The following is a 16807-nucleotide window of genomic DNA, read 5'->3' on the forward strand; positions in this document are numbered from 1 at the left end:
CCTTTCCCCTTTTTTTTCTTTTGAGATTGGGTCTCACTCTAGTCCAGGTTGACCTGCAATTCACTGTGTAGTCTCAGAGTAGCCTTGAACTCATGGCAATCCTTCTTCTGCCTCCCAAGTGCTGGGATTAAAGGCATGTGCCTCCATGCCTAGCCCCACCTCTGTTTTTTCAGAGTGATTTATTTATTTTATCATATCTTATTTATTTTTTGGTTTTTCGAGGTAGGGTTTCACTCTAGCGCAGGCTGACCTGGAATTCATGACATATTCTCAGGGTGGTCTTGAACTCACGGCGATCCTCCTACCTCTGCCTCCCAAGTGCTGGGACTCAAGATGTGCACCACTACGCCCAACTCAAAGTGATTTATATTTGCCCCATCCCTTGAGAGTGGGTAGTTTTCATCTGGTATTCTAAAATTAGGCAATACTGGACATACATATTTTTTTATTTACTTATGAGAGAGAGAGCGAGAGAGAGAATTGGCATGCCAGGGCCTTAGCCACTGAAAATGAACTCCAGACGTGTTTGTGCCGCCTTGTGCACATGCATCACTTTGTACATCTAGCTTACGTGAGTCCTGGGGAGTCGAACCTAGGTCCCTAGGCTTCACAGGCAAGCACCTTAACCGCTAAGCTACCTCTCTAGCTCCTGGACATTTTTTTTAAACTTTTAAAAAATGTAATCTTTAAAATTACCTATCTCTCTCTTTTTTTTTTTTTCTTTTTGTGTGTTTAGTGAGTCAAGATTCCAGAGATTGTCTTCGGTTTCTTCAGGGCAACAAGACTTTGAACATGAGCTGGTTGGTATCCACGGGATGGTTGAATTGTGCCTGAGAGGCCAAGGGCGGGACTGGCGGTGATGCCTGATGGGGCTCTGGGCAGTTGCGGTCCGGGTCAGTGGCTTTTTTTTTTTTTTAATTTTTTGTTCATTTTTTAAAAAATTTATTTATTTGAGAGCAACAGACACAGAGAGAAAGACAGAGGGAGAGAGAGAGAGTGGGCGCGCCAGGGCTTCCAGCTTCTGCAAACGAACTCCAGACGCATGCGCCCCCTTGTGCATCTGGCTAACGTGGGACCTGGGGAACCGAGCCTCAAACCGGGGTCCTTAGGCTTCACAGGCAAGCGCTTAACCGCTAAGCCATCTCTCCAGCCCTCAGTGGCTTATTTAATGCTATGGTTCTTGAGGGGCCAGCACTGGGGGAAGCTCCCCTTCACAGGAACAGAAGCACCTGGACTTTGACGTATACCAGGAAAGATGGCATTCAAATGGCCCAACACCTTTTAGGCAGAAAGGCTTTTGGTCCCCTGGGCTTCACCAGCACCTGTCTCTTGTACTTACAGCTTTGTGAAACAGTTAATTATTGACTCGCCTGCTAGATTTTGAGCCAGATGTGGGAAGGAACCTGGCCTGGTGCAGCTCTGCTCCCTGGCACTGGTACCTAGTAGATGCTTAGTCATTGCTGATTGAATGATGAACAAATATTTGTCTTTCCCAGCTGGGTACCAGCCTGGCTTTAGGTAGTATTAGGTTTCAAAGATATGAAGGCTAATAAAACTGTACACCCTTCTTTCCCTCTCTCTGGGGCACCACCCATTTGATTAGGCTTGTTGCTTTTCTTTTGTCCAAATCTCCTTGGTCCATGTGGCAATGATTTTGCAGAAGCCCACGTCCCTGTTCCCAGGTCTTGATCCGTTTTGTGATTTGACCCTGGAGCTTGTCAACGATTTTTTACCTTTACCAACGATTGTCAAACCTGGAGAGGTTGTACTAAGCCTTCCTTCCAGGCACAGGGTTGTGTCTTGTGTTTTGGACAGGAGTAGGAAGCTTGCTGAATATGAGAGGGAACTCTATTTTTATTTATTTGCGTGTGTGTGTGTGTGTGTGTGTGTGTGTGTGTGTGTGTGGCGGGGTGCTGCAGAACAGTGGGGTCTGGTGTTACTCCAAACAAATGCCTATGCACCTTTGCATGGGTAGCTGGGGAATTGAACCCTGGGCTGGAAGCTTTGTAAGCAAGCACCTTTATCTGCTGAACTATTTCCCCAGCCCCCAAATCCTGTTTTTACACAGCAAGAAATTAACTGATTATTTCATCTTTTAAAAAATATTTTTAATTTTTTTATTTGAGAGAGAGAGAGACTGGACATGCCAGGTCCTCCCACCACTGCAGATGAACTCCAGACGTGTGCACCCCTTTGTGCATCTGGCTAACATGGGTCCTTGGGAATCAAACCTGGGTCCTTTGGCTTTGCATGCAAATGCCTGAACTGCTAAACCATCCCTCCAGCCTCTTTAATCTTAAAAAAAAAAAATATTTAAGAGAGGGAAAGAGGCCTTAGAGAGAGAGAGAATGAATGCACACCAGGGCTTCCAGCCACTGCAGATGAACTCCAGATGCATGCGCCACCTCATGCATCTGGCTTACATGGGTCCTGGGGAATTGAACCTGGGTCCTTAGGTTTCACAGACATGCACCTTAACTACTAAGCCATCTCTCTAGCCTGGCTATTTAATCTTAAAGATGATGATTGTATCTGCCTCCCAGGGACACAGGTGTGTGATGCTAATGCCTGTTTTCTGTCCCCAGGGATGCTGCCCTTGGCTGACCGCCATCTTCCGCCTGCAGTGAGTAAGCTGGGGTGCCTGCTGGGGCAGGTGGCTGTGTTGGGGTGTTTGACTGGTTGGGAGGAAGTAGCTGAAATGCTTGATCTCGAGGAGGCATCGCTTAGATGCTCTTCAGGTCAGGCCTAAAGTAGTTTGTGCAGTCTGGGAATAAAGGTGGCCAGGAGGCCCTGGAGGCAGGGCACAGGGAGGAAAGGAGGCATTTTGGACTAGAGCCTTGATGCTAGAAGCTACACAGTGCAATTGGGGGCCTAGGACACCCCAACTGGCAGGTGATCCCAAAGGTTCTTAAAGGTAAGCATAAACTTTATTTCAAAACATTTCATGAAAATTCTAAATAGTCATTTCTTCCACTTCCTTCTCCCCAGCAGAGTTCACTGGCTTCTCCACATGATTTTACCTCCTGACACTGGTTTTGGTGGGCACAGTTCCCACCCTGCTTCACCATTTATATTCCAACCTCTGTTTCTATTCCTTTCTCACTGTTGGGACAAAATACCTGACCCAAAGCAGGTTAAGGAGGGCTGACAAGATGGCTCGGTGGTTAAGGTGCCTGTCTGCAAAGCCTAACAACCAAGTTTGATTCCCTAGTACTCACATAAAGCCAGATACACAAGCTAGTGCATGCCTCTGGAGTTCGTTTGCTGCTGCTAGAGGTCCTGGCACACCCATTCTCTGCTTGAAAATAAATAAAATAAAAATATTTTTTAAAAAGCAGCTTAAGGCTGGGCATGGTGGCACATGCCTTTAATCCCAGCACTCAGGAGGCAGAGGTATGAGGATTGCCATGAGTTCAAGGCTACCCTGTCTGTCTGTCTGTCTGTCTTTTCTTTTCTTTCTGCCCTCCCCCTTCCCCCGGAGGTAGGGTCTCACTCTAGCTCAGGCTGACCTGGAATTCACTATGTCGTCTCAGGGTGGCCTCAAACTCATGGCAATCCTCCTACCTCTGCCTCCCTGGGATTAAAGGCCTGCGCCACCATGCCTGGCTACTCCTGGGTTTTCTGTCCATGCATGCAGATGAAAGGTGGCAGGATAATAACAGACCCTCTCCTAGGATTGTCCTGAGGATTGGATGAGGTGATCTGTGCCAGGCCTTGAGAGCATGGTCCGTTACTGCTACCTGCTAAGCATCCGTCTGCGTGTTTGTGTCTTGCCCAGCGATGACCAGATCCTGGAGTGGTGTGGGGAGGACGCCATCCACTATCTGTCCTTCCAGAGACACATCATCTTTCTGCTGGTGGCGGTCAGCTTCTTGTCCCTGTGCGTCATCCTGCCTGTCAACCTCTCAGGAGACTTGCTGGGTGAGGCCCCTCTTGTCTGTGTTGAGATAGGGCGGGGGAGCAGCCCCCAGGGAACAGACTCCTGAAGCGGACCAGACGCCATGAGTTAGGCTCTAGGGGTGACTGGGAGAATTTTCATCTGAGTGAAGAGCTAGAGGAAAACCTACCTCAAATTTGGATTAAGAGCTGGGGTTCATTATATCAGTTTTTGATTTTATCTAAATAGAGAAAAAAAGAGAAGAAAAAAACAGAAGGGTATATAGAATCATAGATTTCAGATTTTTTTTTTTTGTTTTTTGTTTTTTTGAGGTAGGGCTCGCTCTAGCCTAGGCTGACCTGGAATTCACCATGTAGTTTCAGGGTGGCCTCAAACTCATGGCTGTCCTCCTAACTCTGCCACCTGAGTGCTGGGATTAGCAGTGTGTGACACCACACCAAGCTATTTTTTTTTATTACTTTTCTTTACATGTACATGTGCATTTCATGTCCATGTATGTGTGTATATGTGCTCATGTGCAGATTGGCATGTGTGTGCAGGTGGAGGCCAGAGGTTGATGTTGGAGGTCTTTCTTACTGCCCACCGTGTTCTTTGAGAAAGGGTCTCTTGTTGAACCTAGAACTCACCAACTTGGCTAAGTTCCCTAGCCTGAGAGCCTAACGGATTCCCGTCTCCCTTTCTCCAGTGCTGGGATTTCAGTCTGGGCCACCATACTTGGTATTTTATGTGGATACTGAGGATCCAAAGTCACTCAGCCAAGCACTTTACCACTGACACCCTCTCCCATCTCCCTAGTCCCCCCCTCTTTTTTTTGTTTGTTTTTGAGTTGGTTCCACTATATGGGCCAGGCTGGCCTTGCCTCCAACTCCTGAGTGCTTGGATTATAGATGTGGATGCCACCCCTGGTTTCAAAAAGTGTTTTCCTGTCTCCTGCCCTCACCCAAATCAGGAGGCCACCATTCATGGACCCAAAAGATGTCTGTGATAGTGATACTCAAAGTCAGCGTGGAACTGTGTGTCCCCAGCTTCTAAAATGCCATCACAGATCCACATGTGATGCCCGTGGTTCCCATCCATTGTTTGGGCAACACTTAGCATATTTCTGGTTTCCCTCACAGCATCCCAAAGGGGGGGGTGGAATCTTCAGGGGAGCTGAGCTCCGATCCTGACTCTGCTAGTACAGTAAACTGTGGTGTAGGTATTAGGGGCGCCCTACAGGCAGGCAGAGGTCGTGGTCAATGAAGCTGTGAGAAGTCTGCTGGGGGATGCCATGGTTCAGGCACTTTGTGCTCTGCCTCCCTGGAGCCCCATAAGTCAAGACCACCCCCTGGGTCCTGTCTTGGCTCCCCATCACGACCCTGGAGCTGTGTTTGTACTTCTCTGCAGACAAAGACCCTTACAGTTTTGGGAGGACGACCATAGCAAACCTGCAGACCAAGTGAGTATGGATCCTGTGAGGAGAAGGATGTGACCGCAGAGAAGTGTGGGTTTGGGAGCCCCGGGCAGGCCCGTGTCTGGAAGCCGACAATGCTGTGTTGTGGGGCTGTGGGTGTGAACCCAGCTGCTGTTTTGCACGAGACTCAGGGGCCCATGTCAGGACACATGCTCAGTGTGGGATGAAGAGCATTGGCTGCGTGGTGTCTGTCGGGGCATCTGGTGTGATGAGCCATCAGCTTTCGGCTCAGAGCTCACCAAGGGTGGCCCAGCCCCAGCTCTGTACCCCAACTTTGCTGCCTGGGAGCCGAACCCTGATGGCAGATGATCTCTCCCTCAGCAATGACCTCCTCTGGCTGCACACTGTCTTTTCCGTCATCTACCTCTTCCTCACTGTGGGTTTCATGTGGCACCACACACGGTCCATCAGGTACAAAGAGGAGAGCCTGGTGAGTGAGGCCGGGCCCCGGGGACGGGTGCTGGGAGGGCCTCAAGTGGGAGCAGCAGGGTGGCATCCATGCCATGGGACCACGTCAGCAGTGAGCTCGGGGCGGGACACAAGAACCTTATTTGCATGCTTCTGCTCTCTCTTGGTAGCATCATTCTGGTTTTCTTTTCTTTTTAAATTAATTGACTTTTTTTTGAGGTAGGGTCTCACTCTAGCCCAGGCTGACCTGGAATTCACTATGGAGTCTCAGGGTGGCCTCGAACTCACAGGCTATCCTCCTACCTCTGCCTCCTGAGTGCTAGGATTAAAGGCGTGTGTCACCACGCCGGCTGTCCTTCTGGTTTTCTTGAGACAGGGTCTTGTGTAGCCCAGGCTGGTCACTATGTAGCTTCCTCCACCTCTCAGGTGCTAGGATTGTTGTTGAATACCATTCCACTGGCTTACCGTTATTATGTAATTTCCTAATGATGGTTATTGTGAAAGTTGGGCATTAAAAGTTTTAATTTATTGGACTGGAGAGATGGCTTAGTGGTCAATGCCTTTGCCTGCAAAATCCAAGGATCCCGGTTCAATTCTCTAGGACCCATGTAAGCCAGTTGCGCAAGGGGTTGCATGCCTCTGGAGTTCATATGCAGTGGCTGGGGGCCCTGGCACACCATTCTCTCTCTCTCTCTCTCTTCCTTCCTTCCTTCCTTCCTTCCTTCCTTCCTTCCTTCCTTCCTTCCTTCCTTCCTTCCTTTCTTTCTTTCTTTCTTTCTTTCTTTCTTTCTTTCTTTCTTTCACTGTCTGCCCCTTTCTCTCTCAAATAAATAAAATATATTTAAAAACGTTTTTAGAAACTTATTTGCAAGGAGAGAAAGAATGAATGTGGGCACACCAGGGCCTCTTGCTGCTACAAACAAACTCTAGGTACACATGCCATTTTGTGCATCTGGTTTTATGTGGATTCCGGGGAATTAAACCCTGGCCGGAAAGCTTAAATTTGGATATTTTAAAATTCATTTTGCCAGCTTTCTATTTGTGTGAGGTTTGGGCTTGTAGCTGCTGCTGAGTGTGGCTCAGTGGCAGAGTGCTTGTCTAGCCTGAGCCAGGCACTGAATTTGATTCCCAGCACTGCAAAACCAAAATGAAACAAACAAAAATCCACCAATCAACAGGCCAACTGGACACAATAAAACAAGAAGCAGTTTAGATTAAGGACAGCTCTGCCCTTTGTGACTTGGTTCTAAGACTGGACCCTCCTCTGTCCTGTTGTGTAATACCATTTGAGTCACTGTCCCTCTCTGGGCTTTTCTCATGTGTTACTTTAGAAGAGGATGCTGGGGCTGGAGAGATGGCTTAGCGGTTAAGCGCTTGCCTGTGAAGCCTAAGGACCCCGGTTCGAGGCTCGATTCCCCAGGACCCACGTTAGCCAGATGCACAAGGGGGCGCACACGTCTGGAGTTCGTTTGCAGTGGCTGGAAGCCCTGGTGTGCCCATTCTCTCTGTTTCTATCTGCCTCTTCCTCTCTCTGTCATTCTCAAATAAATAAATTTTAAAAAAATTAAAAAAAAAAAAGAAGAGGATGCTGTGTAAATAACATGGTCCAGGGCCCTCCAAGGCCAAGGATGAGGAAACCTGAGCCTCTTTTGATTTTATTTTGTTTTATTTTTCTTTATTTATTTGAGAGAGAGAAAAAACAGGCAGGGAAAGAGAGAATGGGCACACTAGGGCCTCCTGCCACTGCAAACAAACTCCAGATGCATGCTCCCCCACCCCGGTGCATCTGGCTTCCATGGGTCCTGAGGAATCGAACCTGGGTCCTTTGGCTTTGCAGGCAAGCACCTTAACCACTTAAGCCCCTGAGCCTCTTCATGGCTTCTTTCTGGCGGTTCCAATAGGCAACACTTGCCTGCCTCTGCCCCACACTGATGTGCCATGTGACTTTCCTCCTCATGGGTTCCCTTGCAGGTGAAACAGACCCTGTTCATCACAGGACTGCCCAGAGAAGCCAGAAAGGAGATGGTGGAAAGTCACTTCCGGTAAGAGAACAACCTGGAGAGTTCCTGTGTACAGGACTGGCCCATGGGCTAAGCCCCTGAGCCCAGCACTGTAGATGGATAGATACCTTGTGTCTTCCACTTGGCTGGCCCAGGGTGATCCAAAAGGGACCTGCCCTGCTCCAGATCGCCAGGCGTGGCCCGAGGTGTGGGGCATTCTCTGCAGCCGCTGTGGCTAAGCCTCCATGGTCCAGGGCCTTGGGTGCAGTCTGCAGCGTGGGCACAAGAAAGTGGTTCAGGTTGGAGCCTGTGAGCCGAACTTTCCTACAGAGCAAGTCTCCCAAACCCAAGGACCTTTGACCATTGGTTGCATTCCAGGCTCTCAGCAGAGAGAGCATCTGCACCAACAGCCCCTGCTGGCTGAGGCCGAGGAGGAGGGCTGGGTGCCCGCTCTGTGGCTGAGGTGGCCTTCTGTCCTCTTTCCTTGTCATTTTGTAGTCACTGCTTTCTAGCTAGTGCACACCAGGAGTCCATGAACCTGGTGCTGGTCAGAAAGAGAGCCCTAGGCAAATCATTAACATAAACACACCAGTAAAGGAATGTGTGAACTTTAGCCACTCCAAGTATTTTAGAAATATTTGCTTATATATTCACTTTTTACAGGACTAATGTTTCCTTATTGCTTGAAAGAACTGTTCCAAGTTGCCTGCCAGGCACCATTTGGAAACAGGACAACTTCATATATAAATTTAAACAGAAAAAAAGGTCTTACTGCTTTGCAAACAGATGTGACTCAAACTTCCCTTGTGTTAGGAAGCCTTTATGAGGGAAGGCGGTTGAAATCCGGGGTAATGGATGTGGGCGTTTGCCTTATAGCAGGGATGTCTGCACTGGGGAGCTCACCCTGAAAGCTTTTTCTTTCTATTATCTATCTACCTACCTACTCATTGTCTGTCTGTCTGTCTGTCATTTGTTTTTGTAAACCTAGTGCTAAGCAAATGCTCTACCACTGAGCCACATCCCCAGCCCTCCTCCAGGCTCTTATTGCGACCTGGAATTGTCCTACTAATTAATTCTCTCTTACTGAAATCTCAGCGTGTGAAGGCTCTGCTCTTAGCACCCAGAATAGCAGCAGGCAGGGCTTGACATGGCCTTGGAGTCCCCAGAAGTTGCATGGACAGTTTTGTGTGCATGGTGCAGGGGCATTGCATAGTAACTACAGGTAGTGACCTTGGAGTCAGGAGTGACTGGATTTAGTATCTGGCTTAAACACTCACCAGCTCCATGATACTAGGTACAGTGAGTCCTCATTTGTGCCTTAGTTGTCTCTTCTGTAAAATGGGGACAAAACATCATACCTTATGATGATTGAGAAAGAATAGATTTTACGGCACCTGGTCAGGAGTTAGTGTATGGGTAGGTATCCTGCGGATTGTTAACATGTATGTAGACATTTTCTAGGGTGAGGATCTTTTGCTTTTATTAGACTCTCTAAAGGTTTGTGACTTTTTTGTTTTGTTTTGTTTTTGTTTTTTGAGGTAGGGTCTTGCCCTAGCCCCAGCTGGCCTGGAATTCACTATGTCCTCTCAGGCTGGCCTCGAACTCACCGGGACCTATTCCTATTGCTGCCTGCTGAGTGCTGGGATTTAAAGTGTGCGCCACAACCCTCAGCTTATTTGCAAGGAGAGAGAGAGAGGGAATGGGTGCACCAGGGCCTTCAGCTGCTGCAAAGGAACTCTAGAGGCCTACGTCATTTTGTGGCTTTACATGGGTACTGGGGAATTGAAACCAGATCTTAGGTGTTATAGACAAGTACCTTAACCACTGAGCAATCTCTCCAGCCCTTATTTATTTATTTATATTTTAATTCTGGGGCAGGGATTTATAGCTTAGTGGCAAAGGACATGTGTCCTCTCAACTTGGGTTCCATTCTTAGCATAATTCACACATGGTCTGTTTACATTAAACTTTCAAGATTTACCCCCTTGGGCTGGAGAGATGGCTGCCAATTAAAGGCACTTGCTTGCAAAGCCTGACAGCCTGGGTTTTCTTCCTCAGTACCCACATAAAGCCAAATGTACAAAGTGGTGCGTGTATTTGGAGTTCGTTTGCAGCAGCAGGAGGTGATGGTATGCCCATTCTCTTGCTCTGTTTCTCTAATAAATGAATAAGCTGGGCGTGGTGGCGCACACCTTTAATCCCAGCACTGGGGAGGCAGAGGTAGGAGGATCGCCATGAGTTCAAGGCCACCCTGGGACTACATGGTGAATTCCAGGTCAATCTGAGCTAGAGTGAGACCCTACCTCAAAAAAAAACAATAATAATAATATATTAAGAATAAATAGGGGCTGGAGAGATGGCTTAGCGGTTAAGCGCTTGCCTGTGAAGCCTAAGGACCCCAGTTCGAGGCTCGATTCCCCAGGACCCACGTAAGCCAGATGCACAAGGGGCACATGCGTCTGGAGTTCGTTTGCAGAGGCTGGAGGCCCTGGCGCGCCCATTCTCTCTCTCTCTCTCTCTCTTTCTGCTTGCCTCTCTCTGTCACTCTCAAATAAATAAAAATATTTTAGAAAAAAAAAAAAAAAAAGAAAGAAATTCTCCACTTTGAGCTGGGCATGGTGGCTAACATCTGTAATCCCAGAACTCAGGATGGGAAGTTGAAACATTGCTGTGAGTTTGAGGCTAGCTTGGTATGAGTTCCAGGTCAGCCTAGACTAGAGTAAGACCCTGCCTCAAAAAAAAAAAAAAAAATCCCCCCCCCTTTGGAGAATAAAGGACAAAGAGAAAAGACCTCTTCCAGCTGCGATAGTAGAGTGTGACTGCCACCCAAGGGTTGGGTGGGGGTGGTCTTTCACCCAGGGATGTTCTCTTCCAATGACTTCCTCTGCCCCGGCCCCTCTGGCCACAGGGATGCATATCCCACGTGTGAGGTGGTGGACGTGCAGCTGTGTTACAGTGTGGCCAGGCTGATGTACCTGTGCAGAGAGAGGTAAGGGAGGGGATGTCTGGGTTCATTTGGCCTGAAACTTTCCTGCCTCTCGCCCCTGAATTACCTGCCTGCTTCCTGGCTGGCCTGGGGACCCTTCATCTGCACGGGAGGAGGGTGGGCCTGCCCCTTTCTGGCTCACAAAGCTGAACTCCCCACGGGGTGGTGACTGATGGGGCCATAGGATGGGGAGCTTGAGTTTGTGCCCTGCCCTGCCCCGCCCCATCTTGCCTTACAGAAAGAAGACGGAGAAAAGCCTGACCTACTACACCAACCTGCAGGCCAAGACAGGCCAGCTGACGCTCATTAACCCCAAGCCCTGTGGCCAGTTCTGCTGCTGTGAAGTGCAGGGCTGTGAGCGGGTGAGGACGCTGCCACCCCTAAGGGGCAGGGGGCAGGCATAGGTGCCCCGACACGTGCACGGAGTCACTTCAATGAGGGGCTGTGTCTACTGGCAGGAGGATGCCATCTCTTACTACACACGCCTGAACGACAGACTGTTGGAGAGGATCTCCGCTGAGGAGTGCCTGGTCCAGGACCAACCCCTGGGAATGGCCTTCGTCACCTTCCGGGAGAACTCCATGGCTACCTAGTGAGTGTGGCTGGCTGACCCTGACTCCCTGTCCCCATGGGGATCACCTGCATCGAGCTGGCACTGTCCTCACTTCTCTGGGAGTCCAGCCTGAGGACAGCTGTCGGGCTGGGGTCACATGGTCCTTGTTCACCCCCGCTCCCCCCGCCAGGCTGGTGTGGCTTGGTTCCTCTGCTGGCCTCTCACCAGCTGCCCCAGGGATCCCTTCTGTGTGGAGCATCCTGCCAGGCTTATACAAGCTCTGGAATCAGAGGTCCTCCTCCTCCGTCCACTGACAGATGGAGCCCGGAGCTGTGAGCCACAGAGTGCTTTCAGGCCTGGGACCCTGGTGTCTCCTGGCCTTGGGGAGTGGGGAGAGCAGTATTGGGAGAGGGATGCAGAGGATACCAAGCCACTGCAGCCTGTGCATTGTGACTGTGGGGCCAGTCTCTGAGATACCACCTACAGGCATTCCTCCAGACCAGGGTGAGCGGAGGCTCGTAGGAAGAGGAAGGGCGCTCTGAGACAGGACAAGAGGAGCCACTGGCTTATTTCTTCAAAATATTTACTTTCACCCATTCTTCTCTCTGTGCCTTTATTTCTCTTTCTTTCTTTCTTTCTTTCTTTCTTTCTTTCTTTCTTTCTTTCTTTTTTTCTTTCTCTCTTTCTCTTTCTCCCTCCCTTTCTCTCTCGCTCTCTCAAATAAATAGATTTTTAAAAATGGGGCTGGAGAGATGGCTTAGCGGTTAAGGCATTTGCCTGCAAAGCCAAAGGACCTCGGTTCAATTCCCCAGGACCCACACAAGCCAGATGCACAAGGTGGCGCATATGTCTGAAGTTCGTTTGCAGTGGCTGGAGGCCCTGGCGTGCCCATTCTCTCTTTCTGCCTCTTTCTCTCTCTCTCAAATAGATAAATAATTAATAAAAATAAATAAATTAATTAAAAATATATTTATTTATTTGCAAGTAGAGGCAGATAGAAACAGATAGTAGGCACTCCAGGGCCTCCTGACACTGCAAGTAAATTCCAGATACATGTGCCGCTTTGTGCATCTGGCTTTACATGGGTCCTGGGGAATCGAACCTGGATCCTCGGGCTTTGCAGGCAAGTGCTTTAACCACTAAGCCATATCTCCAGCCCTTGGCTTCTTTATGGGAGGCTAAAGGGGGAAGGAGAACTGAGAGGGTGACGCTGGAGTGGGCGTCCGAGGAGGGAGGTTTGGAAGCAGGGAGTATGTCATGTGTCCTAATGCTGCTTGCAGTTTGGGGACAGAGTGAGGATTGGGAAGATGGAGCCATTGGGCTGGCAGCAGGTCAGACCAAAGTTCCGATGTCACAAGCGGGTGGAGGGGGTGACCCCTTGGAGGAGTGCTGTGGTGGTGGGGCAGGGCAAGTGACATGGGAGCTAACAGCTGGGGATATGAAACTGATGTCTCAGCTTCCTTGTCCCTAAAATGAGATACTAACCCTTGCCAAGGGTTGTGGTAAGGATTAGGCAAAATCATATAGTATGTCAAAGATAGTACCACTTTCTCTTTTTTCAAAATTTTGTATTAACAACTTCCATGATTATAAACAATATCCCATGGTAATATCCTCCCTCCCCCCACTTTCCCCTTTGAAACTCCATTCTCCATCATATCCCCTCCCTATCTCAGTCAGTCTCTCTTTTATTTTGATGTCATGATCTTTTCCTCCTATTATGATGGTCTTGTGTAGGTAGTATCAGGCACTGTGAGGTCATGGATATCCAGGCCAATTTGGGTCTGGAGGAGCACGTTGTAAGGAGTCCTACCCTTCCTTTGGCTCTTACATTTTTCCCGCCACCTTTTCTGCAGTGTACCCTGAGCCTTGGAAGGTGTGATAGAGATATTGCAGTGTTGAGCACTCCTGTCACTTCTCAGCACCACGATGCCTTCTGAGTCATCCCAAGGAGTATCACTTTCTTTTTGATTTTTATAAGTTTCTTTCAAGACAGGGTCTCACTCTAGCCCAGGCTGAATTCACTATGTAGTCTCACGGCAATCCTACTACTTTTGCTTCCTGAGTTTTGGAATGAAAGACCTGTGCCAGCATGCCTGGCTGATTTTTTTTTTGTATTTTTTATATATATATATAAAATTTCATTTACTTAAGAGAGAGGAAGGAGGAAGAGGCAGATAAAGCGCGAGAGAGAATGGGCACAAAAAGGCCTCCAGCTACTGCAAATGAACTCTAGATGCATACGCCACCTTGTGCATCTGGCTTATGGGGTTATTGAACCTGGGTCCTTAGGCTTTGTAGGCATCTTAACCACTAATTCATCTCTCCAGCCCCTTTTTGATTTTTTTCTATTTTTTAAAAAAATTATTTATTTACTTATTTATTTGAGAGAGAGACAGAGAGAGAAAATGGGCATACCAGGGCCTCCAGCCACTGCAGATAAACTCCAGATATATACGCCCCCTTGTGTAGCTGGTTTACGTGGGTCCTGAAGAATCAAACTGGGATCCTTTGGCTTTGCAGGCAAATGACTGAACTGCTGAGCCATCTCTACAAACTTTCTTCTTCTTCTTCTTCTTCTCCTTCTCCTCCTTCTTTTAATGAGAGAGAATTGGCACACCAGGGCCTCCAACCACTGCAATTGAACTCCAGATGCATGTGCCACCTGTGCACATATGTGACCTTGCACACTTGTGTGTCTGGCTTACATGGGATTTGGAGAGTTGAACATGGGTCCTTAAGCTTTGCAGGTGAGCACTTTAACTACTAAGCCAGCTCTCCAGACCCCTTTTTGATTTTTTTGTTTGTGGGTTTTTGTTTTTTTGTTTGTTTGTTTGTTTTTTTGTTTGTTTGAGGTAGGGTCTCTGGCTCAGGCTGACCTGGAATTCACTATGGAGTCTCAAGGCGGCCTCGAACTCATGCTGATCCTCCTACCTCTGCCTCCCGAGTGCTGGGATTAAAGGCATGCGCCACCATGCCTGGCTTTGTGTTTGTTTTTTGAGGCAGGGTTTTGCTCTGGCCCAGGCTGACCTGGAATTCACTGTATAGTCTCAGGCTGGCCTTGAACTCACAGCAATCCTCCTACCTCTGCCTCCTGAGTGCTGGGACTAAAGGTGTGCACCACCATACCTGGACCCATTTTGATTTTTTAAAAAATTTTTGTTTTTATTTTATTATTATTATTTTTTTCATGTTTCAAGGTAGGGTCTCACTCTAGTCCAGCTGACTTAGAATTCACTCTGTATTCTTGGGTGGCCTCAAACTCACAGCGATCCACCTACCTCTGCCACTGAAGTGCTGGGATTAAACATGTACGCCACCTTGCCCCACTAAAAAATATGTTTATTTCTTTGTAAGCAGAGAGAGAGAGAGAGAGAGAGAGAGAGAGAGGAACAGAATGAGTGCACTGGGGCCTGTTGCCACTGAAAACGTACTGCAGATGCATTGCTGGGATTTGTGCCTCTGGCTTACATAGGTACTAGGAAATTAAACCGAAGCCACCACACTTTGCAAGGAAGTACCCTTAGATGCTGAATCATTATCTAGCCCCTTAATTTTTTGTTTCTTTGGAGGCAGGGTCTCCTATAGTACAAGCTGGCTTGAAACTCACTATGTAGCCTAGTCTTACCTTGTCTACTTATGATCCTCCTGCCTCGGCCTCCCAAGTGCTGGGATTACAGTGTCTTGCCTAGCATTAAATTTTTTAAAAGTATTTTATTTATTTATTTATTTGACAGAGAAAAAGGGAAAGAGAGAGAATGGGTACGCCAGGGCCTCCAGCCACTGCAAACAAACTCCAGACGCGTGCGCCCCCATGTGCATCTGGCTAACATGAGTCCTGGTGAATCGGACCAGGGTCCGATCTTGGCTTTGTAGGCAAGTGCCTTAACTACTAAGCCATCCCTCCAGCTCCCCTAGCATTAATTTTAGTGAGAGGACAGTGAGGTGGACATCTATTACATTTGTTGTGCGTGTGTGTGGTGTACAGGCGAGCCGCACCCTGACTCTCTCTGCATCTCCTGACAGCATCATGAAAGACTTCAATGCCTGCAAGTGCCAGGGCCTTTGGTGCAGAGGTGAGCCCCAGCCGTCCTCCTATAGCAGAGAGCTCTGCGTCTCCAAGTGGACCGTCACCTTTGCCTCTTATCCGGAGGACGTTTGCTGGTGAGCTCTCCCACTGGGGAGGGGTGGGGAAAAAAACCTGGGCTACCAGAGGAGCTACCTGGTCCTCTGGAGCATAGGGGTGGCCTGGTGTTCAGTGGCCATCCACACAGGTCTCCTGCTAGCCTTTGGGTCTGGTGCCATGATGTACTCGCTCTGGTCTGATGGAGACGTCCGCCCCCAGTGCTTTCCCCCACCGTTACTTCCTAACATCCAAGCTTCACCAGCAGAAATATAATGCAAGCTGTGTACACATTTAAGAATCATGTAGTCATGTGTGTGTGTGTGTAATATATGTGTGGTCTGTGTGTGTGGTAGGTGCTGATGTGGCGTTCCACACACTTGCCTGTGGCGCCCCATGGGCTCTCCTAGGGCAGCGGGAGGAAGACATCGGCGCCCCCTCTGTCGCTCACCCACCTCCTTTTCCTTGTGGTGGCGTCTCCACTGATCCCGGAGCTTGCCTTCGTGAGTTCTAGCAGTTCTCTGGTCTCCACTCCCACAGGACCGGGTTCACAGACATGTATGACCATGCCCAGCTGTTTGTGTGGGTGCCGGAGATTCGAGCTGGGGCAGTCTTGGGCCTCCTCAGGCTCTCCTGCTTGTGCAGGAAGTCCACTTAACCGCTGAGCCACCTCTGCTGTCCTGCAATCATTTTTTAAAATCAAGACTTTGTGTGTGTGTGTGTGTGTGTGTGTGTGTGTGTGTGTGTGTGTGTGTGTGTTGTTTTGTTTTGTTTTGTTGAGGTAGGGTCTCTAGCCCAGGCTGAGTTGGAATTCACTATGTAGTCTCAGGGTGGCCTTGAACTCACAGCCATCCTCTTACCTCTGTCTCTCAAGCGCTGGATTAAAGGCGTGCGCCACCGCGCCAGGCTACAACTTTTGTTTTACATTCCCTTTTATCACACCTAGCCTTTGAAATGTCACATATTTTATGCTCTCAGCAACTCAGTTCGGACACCTCAAGTCCTTAGTAATCACGTGGAGTTTGTGACTACTATTAAACAGCACAGCTCCAGGCAGAGCTGAGCCATGTTCACCGGCTCAGCATGGAGCTGCCCCAGCATGCTGTCTGTTGGCCAGAGCCGCCTCGGTTGCTTGCCCTGAGTGAATCTCTTTTTGTTCATTTTGAGAGCGACAGACAGAAAGAGAAAGAGGGAGAGGGAGAGAGAATGGGCGCGCCAGGGCCTCCAGCCACTGCTAACGAACTCCAGACGCATGAGCCCCCTTGTGCATCTGGCTAATGTGGGTCCTGGGGAATCGAGCCTCGAACTGGGGTCCTTAGGCTTCACAGGCAAGTGTTTAACCACTAAGCCATCTCTCCAGCCCCTGATGGATGCCCGTCTCCACTG

General features: G+C 48.9%; 1 protein-coding gene across 2 annotated transcripts in view; it reads left to right on the forward strand.

The window, feature by feature from the left end:
• Tmem63a (transmembrane protein 63A) overlaps positions 1-16807 on the forward strand; it is a 49813-nt gene that overhangs the window by 16910 nt on the left and 16096 nt on the right. For both annotated transcript variants that reach the window (XM_045140024.1, XM_045140026.1), the window contains exons 4-13: positions 737-800; positions 2586-2623; positions 3779-3921; positions 5285-5336; positions 5673-5781; positions 7731-7801; positions 10668-10748; positions 10984-11107; positions 11204-11337; positions 15325-15462. In XM_045140024.1, the coding sequence (XP_044995959.1) occupies positions 737-800; positions 2586-2623; positions 3779-3921; positions 5285-5336; positions 5673-5781; positions 7731-7801; positions 10668-10748; positions 10984-11107; positions 11204-11337; positions 15325-15462 (954 nt within the window). The remainder of the gene's footprint in view (positions 1-736; positions 801-2585; positions 2624-3778; positions 3922-5284; positions 5337-5672; positions 5782-7730; positions 7802-10667; positions 10749-10983; positions 11108-11203; positions 11338-15324; positions 15463-16807) is intronic.

Source organism: Jaculus jaculus, chromosome 1 (assembly GCF_020740685.1).
Source record: "Jaculus jaculus isolate mJacJac1 chromosome 1, mJacJac1.mat.Y.cur, whole genome shotgun sequence".
In the NCBI taxonomy this organism is placed as follows: Eukaryota; Metazoa; Chordata; class Mammalia; order Rodentia; family Dipodidae; genus Jaculus; species Jaculus jaculus.